Source organism: Anoplophora glabripennis, unplaced genomic scaffold (assembly GCF_000390285.2).
Source record: "Anoplophora glabripennis isolate ALB-LARVAE unplaced genomic scaffold, Agla_2.0 scaffold26, whole genome shotgun sequence".
Taxonomy (NCBI): domain Eukaryota; kingdom Metazoa; phylum Arthropoda; class Insecta; order Coleoptera; family Cerambycidae; genus Anoplophora; species Anoplophora glabripennis.
Genome location: NW_019416261.1, coordinates 1,623,576 through 1,633,735, shown reverse-complemented (window position 1 = coordinate 1,633,735; position 10,160 = coordinate 1,623,576). Strand labels below are relative to the sequence as shown.

The 10,160-nt window shown below is 29.2% G+C and overlaps 1 protein-coding gene across 6 annotated transcripts in view; it reads left to right on the top strand.

Moving 5' to 3' along the window:
* The window catches only part of LOC108905816 (nesprin-1), a 423,696-nt gene that overhangs the window by 353,851 nt on the left and 59,685 nt on the right, over nt 1-10,160 (top strand). For all 6 annotated transcript variants that reach the window (XM_018708877.1, XM_018708911.1, XM_018708884.1 and 3 more), the window contains one exon: nt 2,168-2,275. In XM_018708877.1, the coding sequence (XP_018564393.1) occupies nt 2,168-2,275 (108 nt within the window). The remainder of the gene's footprint in view (nt 1-2,167; nt 2,276-10,160) is intronic.

Below are 10,160 nucleotides of genomic sequence, written 5' to 3'. Positions count from 1 at the left end.
TGATTAAAGATGTACAGGATAATTTTTTAGAAGTATTACTATTACTCTTACGAAAAACTGCTCACACGACAAAATATTATTTTCATAAATTTTTAAATTTTTTAAATATATGAAATTTAGTAGAACGGAAAAGAAATGACTAATTATAAAATTATTATCGTAAATTAATTTTTTATTTTAGTAATTCTTCCGCATTAAAGGAACTGAAAATATCTAGTTACTATAGAAAATTTTTCCCATATACTTATTTTTATTTTGTCTAATATTAATTTAAATTTCTTAAATTTAGTTACAAATATGAAATATTTAGGTTGTTATTTAAAATTTAAAACTATGCCATAGTTTTGATTTGAATGAAAATATTTTGTCGAACAATTCACTTTAAACTATTCTATTAGTCCAATCAAACTGTCACGACCTAATGTTTTTACAAGAAAGACCACCTGGAATAAAAAATATGGTAATATAGGAAAAATTCTTAAAAAGATAGTGTTTTTTCCTGAGGCGCAAAAACGGCGAATTTAATCTAAAAAATTCATAAAAGTATAAAAAACCGTTTTTTGACTTTTATGAATTTTTTCCGTTAACTTCGCCGTTTATGCACCACTTGAAAAAAACACTATCTTTCTTAGAATTTTTTTTTCCTATATCACCATATTTTTTGTTTCCATGTGGTATTTTTTGGAAGCTCTTCTACCTATTGATTGGACTATATATTCATTCTTAGCAACAAGATACAGGGTATTTTACAGGAAGTGTAAAAAAAACGTGAAAAAGATAAATCTCAAAGGTTGCAGGTTTGCCTTATCAGCCTGTGTCTAATTTTTTACGGTTTGGTATTTACAAGATGTTGAATTTACAGTTATTCTCTTCTTCAGCTCAACTTCACTTTTGATAAATAGTCTGTTAAAAATTGGACATTATAAGGTGTACCTGCAACATCTTATATGCTTGATATTCCTCAAAATCTTTTTCGAACTTGCTATGAATCATTCCGTGTATTTTGCTATCTATGTTTAGTTTACATTTGAATTTAAAAGACCAGTGTTAATAGACGATGATAATTGAATTTTATATTTGAGAATCCTATTAATTCTTCTTTTGTTAAAAGAATAAAACTCGCACACTTTTAATATTCATATGCAAATTGGCAGAAAAGTTCTCTTACGTATGTCAAGAGAAATAGAATTTTATTTCTTAATTTTTTATAGCAAACGCCAGTTTTATTACGCCATAAATGTACCCCTATGATTAAATTTAATGACCAACCAATTACATCAATAAACTTGGCATAATTTAGTTCCTTAATACAGCAACAATGTTCTTTACTACTTTCAACATTAACCGAAACTATATCAATAATTTTTTACATACAAGTTTAAAAACAAACGAAATGTGGACTCTATTTGATACCATGAAACTATTTTAACTAAACTAAACTAAACCATTGTAAAAATAATTATTAAATTATTTCCACTTTAAAAATAATTAACGTTATTACGAATTACATAAATATTGACTAACTGGAAAAGTATGATTCTGTTAATTTATCTTATACATATAAGCTAGTTCTACTTTTTCTGCAATTTAATATTTTATTAATATTTTAGTTCATAAGCAAACTAATCGCATGAGGTAGTTTCTCTTGCATATCCTCTAAATACTTGAATTCGAATCAAGGAAAATATATGTATATGGTACATATGCAATTATGACTGACTTTTATTGCTCATAGCTAATTTCTATAGATAAAGATAAAGGGATTTGCTGGATATTCACTACTCACAAAACATAATATTTTTGACAAATTTACAGTTTACTGAAGGTTTTAAGGTTTAATTTACCAAGACATAACAATGGTTGCTAATTATTTGTAACAAAAATGCTGATAAATGAAATTTAAGGTGCTATAATTTATTGGAAAAAAGACTGAGGTAATTAATCTACTGAATATTTCTTAGCTAGAAATTTTATTATAGGTCATTTTGATTAATTTTTAAATATATATTTGGAATTGCTGTTAAGTGTGCTGTATTTGTTTCTCTCTTTTCTCCAATAAATTGAATCCTTTAGCTTTACACCATGGGCCATGCATTTTTAAATGGTTTATTTCTTTGGTTTAAAAAGCATTTACAATATGCTGACTGTATTGGTTTTCTTGTAACAGAATCTCACGGATGACGTTATCCAATTGCAGCAATCATTAGTCTCAACCGAGACTAGCATCGACTTCCTTCCCCAAGAAGGATTCCAAGAAATGATAGATGCATTGGAGGTGAGTTACCTGTTTGATCACTTCTTAATCTAATTGTAAGATGAGAGGTATTTCAATCTCTCTATGCTCGTGTACATGTGACATGCTGCTAATAAATATTATTTTTAAATTGGGTATGGCACAGATCAATAACGAGAGATGGAGATACTGTTTCCAACGGTCTATTTCAAGATGAGTTACTCCAACCAGTTTTAATAAATTATTTTTAATAATTCGTTAGTAAACTACACCTACACTGGGAACTAGTGGTTATTGAGTGGTTCTACCTTTAGGCATATTTACGATCATTAATAAAAACTGTAAATAAAAGTAAGAACAAAAGTGAGATCATTACGAATGAATATTTACGTAAAATCTATCCACTGCTATCAGAATTGAAAGATGTCTGAGAAAAGCAACTGCTTGCTGTCAGAGACAATCTTCTTTCGCAGAATTGAATACTCATTTCCAACAAAAAACTTTTGTTTTTTTTTAATATGCAATCAAAAACCAAAATGTTGGGAAATTTTTAAAGAACCGTAGATGAATTTATTTCTAATTTTTAAACAACTTTGACAAATTAATTCGAGGTATCAAGTTAATCTATTTGCCCACATTGTGCCTGTGTGAATTCATAAAAATGCCATGGTTTGGAATTGTAAACGGTGTATTATGAAAAAAGCTCATTATTATATATAGGTAGTCTCTCTAAATCTGTACAACATTCTCCTCGGTGTCATATTTGTTCTTTTTTTTAACGGTGATATTTAAAGCTTAGACGCCACTTATAGGTCAAACTTTACATTTAGATAATTCAATACTATACTACAAGTTTGAAGAATATCTCTTACATTTGGTTTTGCAAGGATGGTAGAGCCATTAGAAGTTGTTTTAGGAAAAATTATTCTATTTTTGTTTATCATGATGAGAGTTTATAGAAAAGTATATTTGATATATCAGGAATGTAATATCTAATAATAGATCTCATCAAATCATGCAATTTTTTTTATTTTCTGGTTTCAAAGAACCTCAGATTCAAAGGTCTTAAAAAATAAGTCTAAACTCATACCACTGGTATGTGGATTACATGTTCTTAAAAAATTATGGTACGTCACTGAAAGAAAATAAAATGTTTATCTCTGATATACAAATTTAATTTTGAGCTAAATGATCTCTTAACATTTTTAGATACTTTTTACAGTTCTGATACAAATTACCAGTTTGTAAAGATACGTTCAGATAGATTTAGATTTACGTAAAAACTCCATTCGAATTTCCTACTCCAATTTACCATTAATTAATTTTTTATAAACATTTTTATGCAAAAACCGCATTTTTTAAAATTTTTTGCATATAAAACCTAAACTAACGAAACAATCTGAATACTATAACGAGACAATTTGTAGAGAATCGAAACGAAATACGAATAAAACAAGAGGTTGATCGATCGGACTGGATAATTAATTACAAACGCAGAAAACCCAGAAAAATCGGAAAATTTTGTGTTTTTTTTTTTAAATCCATTACTCCAGCATTTTTTTAGTTGAAGAGCTGACTCTGTGCACAAAAGTAGTGAATTATATGTACTTTAAGTATGCACAAAGTAGGCGCTGTCGGACCATTAGTTTTGGCACAATTGCAATTTGAATTTTTTTGTGCACTGTTTTAGATATTTTCTGGATGCATTGTAGGTGGTCCGATTTTAATTTTTCAGCCGGATTTTAAAAGTAGAAGTAACTATAGTACTACAAAACGTATATTCTAATTTTCCGATAAACTGATGCGAAATAGATGAAAAATTCCGCTAAACATGCTGAAAAACGGCCGAACACGCGTACGCGGTTGAGTAGTTGGGGAAGATCGGATCGACCTCTCGTTTTATTGGTATTTCGATTCTCTACAAATTGTCAATATGATTCAGATTGCTTCCTTAGTTTAGGTTTTATAAAAAAAAACTAAAAAAAAAATTTATTTTTGCATAAAAAATTAATTAATGGTAAATTGGAATAAGAAACATATCTACACACTGTCTTTTATATGATGGCACAGTCCGTTTGCTACTATTATTTTTGTCACAAAATCACTGATTAATGCTCTATTGATTGGCCTATTAAAAAACAAGAACGTCAAAATAAACGTGTATTTCTGTAAGAAAGTATTCATAAATTTGGACAATAAAAATCCTTTTTCCATTTTTAACACGTTGTTGTGTTGTACCCTGTATATTTTTCTAAATATTATAGTTCAGTATAGTACCCATGTAATATATTTAAAATTACCATTTATCGTACCCTCTTGTATAAAATAAATTTTTAGTAAAATAGTAATTATTATTATTATTATTATTATTATTAACAATTTATAATAGCTAACCATAAATTTGAAGGATCCATGTTAAAAATAAATGCAAACCTGAGTTCTTTGTATTTAAATTAATCCATTCATATTTTACCACATTCTGTATGAATGACCTAACTATTTTGTATAGCATATTAACACACATTTCTAAGGATTCATTATGCGAAAACATGAATTGTTAATAAACAGTGTTATTTACATTGTTGCTTGGATGATGACCAACCAGCTACCTCCTTTAGCGACAATAAAACTAAACTATTTCTATTTTAATATGCTTCATAACAGTGGCGTAGTTACTATTACTGTTTATTAAAAGCGACAAATTCTTTAATTTTATTTTTTTATGTCTGAATACACCTGCTTCTCGTGTGGGTAGAGGTTGGCAAGTCGCTAAACCATAAATTAGTTGTTAGTACGTCAAGTTGCCGACCATCATATTTTATCTATATTTTTTATGTATGATCAAAGCAACTATAACTATAATACGCAGGGTGTTAAATGCCCCTTTTATATATGAATGTAAAAATGTGGATGCCCATTGTTCATGCTGGCCTCTTGGTCTTGGATATCGTAAGAGATACCTACAAGACCAGTCAAGTTAGGATCTTTTTTTTTTGCTTGGAAGTTATTATAAAAATAAACATTTTTATTTTCATTTTTTTCTTTTAATCGAAATTTCGAACAGTATTAAGACATTTTTCGTGGAGAATTCGAATACGTCATCAAAGAATAAGGTTTTTAATTAATTAGTGGATTTAAAGCATATTTCCATTTTATTCATTAAAAAAATGTATTTGTATTATCTAAATTTTTAGTTGTCAATGTAAATTTTACTACTTTTTATAATACTCAACACTCACAATCAGTATAGCCATCAGGTCTCTACGGATAAAAATAATTATTACATTCTCTGCCAGCGTGCCGCCAAATTCTGATTTTTTCGGCGCCACTGACACAACACAGCGTCGAACAGGTTAAATCGCGTTCGTGACCTACCTTCAATGTTACCTCATCTCACAATAATAAGGATGGAGTGCGTTAGAAATTTACTTAATTAACTTAAGCTTAAGCTGCTAGGAGAAAGGTGTGTAGGCGCATGTGGGTGTAGTGCAATTTTTTGATCTACTACCCTAGTTTACTGAATGCATAGAAAAATTAGGCCATCGATACGGTATATGAGATTTGTCTCATTTATGTCTGAATTAAATTATGTGTTAGTTAATTAATTAAGGTAGTCCGTTTTTCGTAGCTCACCATTGGCATCTGGGAAACTGAAAGATATACAGGATAGCTCAAAGTAGAAAAAAGTTGCGCCTTTTCCGGGTCATTTAAATAAACAAAACAGATCAACGATATCTACTGTAGTTCCTGAAGTATTGTGAAAAAGCGTCCTTATTTCACAACAGAAAGAACTGAAATTTCGTACTGGGGGATAAGATGATACGAGGAATCCATTTTCGTCGAAAGAAAATTTCTACGGCACTAGTTTCAGCTATGCAACATTCAATTGTTTTTTTTATGGGCGCCATATTGGATCTTAACAGTAACAGATAGAGGATAAAACTACGAACACGTCAATATGCAACTCTACTATTTTATTTGAAATTGAAATTATGGTAAAATTTTCAATTACAGAGAAGAGGGAGATTTATGAGTTATACATAAAAAAATAATAATTAGAAGATATCATCAATTATATCCAGAAAGACACCAGCCTCATTGGTATTTTTAAAAGTGTACAGAAATAGGGTAGAACTTGGAAGTGTGGAAGTCTGTTGTGAAATAAGGACGCTAGATGGCATTTTCTAAAACTACTATTTTCAGTTTTCTCACAATATTTCAGGAACAGCAGCAGATATCTTTAATCTGTTTGGTTTATTTTAATGACCCTGAAAGGGCACAACTTTTTCTAATTTCAGCCACTCAGTATATCTTATGGTTTCTATGAAGCCAATGGTAAGTCATGAAGAACGGACAACCCTATAGTCTCAGTTGGGTTAAATTACTGAAAAAGTCCTTGAGCGAGAAAGGATAAATCAAGCATTGATTTTGTGCAGTTATTTTGAAAGATAGAGACAAATAAAAGAAATATGTAGTGTTCACACCATTATATCATGACAGCTTTTCTAAATCCTTGAGTTTCAAATAATAATCCACGGTTTTTCCTCTTTTTTAATATCTTTATACTCCTGCTATAAATATTATTTTAAGAATTGATATATTTAAGGTGATAAGAAAACTATAAAATATGACTTTCGGTCCTTAATCTAAAAACAACAAAATATTTATAATCAATTAGTCCAGTGTATCATTTCTGTTTGTAAGTGCACATCAAAATAACAGGAAATATTATTATTTGTTCAGTGTGAAATTTAAAAATCGTTTGGGGTCAGTTTTAGGCAGAATTTTTTCAGAAGGTAGGCCGTTTTCTAAATTTCCGTTTTATAAAATATTAGACAGAAAATTGACGGAATAATTTTTAGCAATTCCATTTTCTAAACTAATAAACATCATTTATTTAATGTTTTATGAATATTGATAATAAATTCCTAGCATTTTGAAGATAGGGATCGGAAAACGAAACGGAGAGATTCGGACTTGGAAATAAAATCAATTTCTTGATTCAAGCTGCCAGAATGTGCTTTCACACATTGGTAACCCAGAATTTTGTACGCCGTTTGCTTCTAATTTTCATTGAAATATCTAACCTTCAGCTACCGTATTGGACCAAACGCCGCCTTGTCTTTTAATCGTCAACAAATCAGCTCCCACGTCTGTAAACTGCTGCAGACTATTTCGGAAACAATGCTCAGTATTTTTCTACATCTGAAATTCAAAAGGATGCGTTTGTAGGTACCTGGCATTTTTGCAAGCCATTTCTGTATCCAACGAAAACCGATGTTCGGTATTGTTTTGCCGAAATATTCTACACTTTTTTATATTTCCACCAATGTTAATCCTTTGATAACAAAAAATCCATGTTGAACTTTTGTTTTTATATTCGGATTATGCACACGGATGAATAATACAAGCGTCTGGAAGTCCCAAAAAAAAAATATTTTTAATACTTATAAAAAGTTATTGAGAGTCTAACATTATCGTGCTCATTTTATGTTCGTTTTCGTTTTAACGTCAGTACCTTTTTATTTTTTCCGAAAGTATTTATTCTGCGTAAACGTATTTACACCCATCGCCCCTGATACTATTTACCATTATACAACGTCGATGACATCACCTTTCTAATTATAATAATGACCTCCGAATAAAAAATTTGGCAGTCCATAAGCTTTGATAGCATAGAAGCGCTATTTATAAACAAGTTCGCGTATTATGATTCGAACATATCTGTTTTAATAAATCAAGATCCGCTCGGCCGAGTATTTTTTTGAAATTGGAAAGTCCTCTTGGCAATAAATCTTAATGAGGTATGTTGTTGATAGATAACGGCGGACGGGTCAATTGTAGAATTTACTCTGGTTCTTGGTTCCGCTATGTCTGATTGCATCGATAGAGTGCAACACACGAACTGCACTTCATTTGTTAGTTAAAAAAATATATTTATCTTATCGAGATGCTGGTAACGGCACTTCGGAGAGCATTCAACTTTGACACTCGGTTAAGTATGAGATATCGAAAACTTTCTAATACATACTTCAATGACAATGATATCTTGGAACTTATAGTTAGGTACTGTTAAATTTAAGGACAATCTTCAACAAATACTGTCTACTAACATTACAATACTAAAAACGTGCCAAATGACATAACTATTTTAAAAAATGCATCTCGAGAAAGTACGTATAGAAAAGTTGAATTTAAACTAGTTTGATGTACACAAATAACGACAAATAAACATAAAATAAGAAAAAACGTCAGTTATGTTAAACGGAGTTGTAAATGAAATCAAAACAGGTAATTTTCAAACGAGAAAACGAGTATTTCTTCGAGAAAAAGGGTACGGTTTTGTTTGCAATCTGATGGTTAACACTTTCAAATACAAAGTTTTCTGTTATTTTTCTTTTTAATTTATTTCTGCTAATAACAATATTAGACCTTATTTATATAAGTCCAATTTATGTTCAGATTTAGCTTGTGTTATCCTATTTAATAAAATTCTTTGGAAAAATTATAGCATATAGAAAATCAAATTATTATTATGCAATTTACTTCAAAATCTAAGAAAATACGATGCATATCTTACACAATTGTTTTTTCATAAGTTTTAACCAAATATGGCATACATTTTTCAAAAAAATCTTTAATAATGGATGTTAGACATTACTAAATGATTTTCGGGAAAGAGTAAAGACTTAATAATCTCATAATCCTTTTATTAAGACATAATCTTAATAAAAGGATTTTGAGATTATTAAGTCTTTACTCTTTCCCGAGAATTATAAATATGGACTCACACTTATCTATTTCAAAAATTACTAAATGAATTGACACCCCCATATCTAGGCATTGTCAATTGAAATGTAGAATTATTAACATGTTTCTGTAAACAGCAAATGGAAGTATTATCCTATAAAATTTATTCTTGAAATACTAAAAAAATATATTTGAAGCAACACGAAGTAGCACGAATATAAAAATTTGCAATGGGGATGAATAACAAAGTAGATAATTTTTTACCTTTGTTTTAAGAATGAATCAGATTCCGAATTATTGGGTGTTTAATTTTAGAAAAAAATATGATTTTATGTTGTATCTTAAGATAATATATTTTTTTAAGATTTAACACACTTTAATTTTAATAAGAAAGATACAATTTTAACTTAACAAGTAATGTTTGCACCGTAATTAAAAAATGTATCATATTGTTCGACAATTTATATTATAGTTATAAAATTATCCAAACAACCTTGTCAAAAAGGATGCATTATGTAATAGAAACCATGAACCCTTATGAATGCATTGTTTTAAATTTCTTAGTCATCACAGTGAATCAAAGAACAGTTACAAATATCTTATCTAGTTTATTACCTTGATAAAAATGAACTTTTAACCAATGCCTAAAAAATATACACAACACATGTGTAGAAAAAATAAAATTAATTTTACCTATAGTTACATATACTAATGGGATATACAAAATTAAGTGATATACTAGCAGTAAAAATATTTTGTTGTCTCGAACATCTACACTTACAAAAATTATATTTCTAAATATGCATCCAACAAAATCAGATGTGTGCAAATATCAAAACTAACATTTAATTTTTTACTTTGGAAACAAGAGATCCAAAGACATATTTATAAATACATGGCTCTCCCTTCATGTTTATTAATAATGCTATTACAACTTCTTTATAAAACCAAATATTAGTTGAATGCTAATAGACCGTGAGCTAGCGCACATGGGTGTGGCATCATCGAAAAATGTCTGGCATTTTGAGGTCTGAAAAAGGTAAGTTAATTATTGAAAATAAGGGTGATTTTAAAGGCCGACCCGTGTTCGAAAATTTGGAAAATTAATTTCCTTTTGCATAAAATAATTAGTTTTTTACTCATCTTGAACTGTCTGGCAGTTGATGCAAAAATAAAC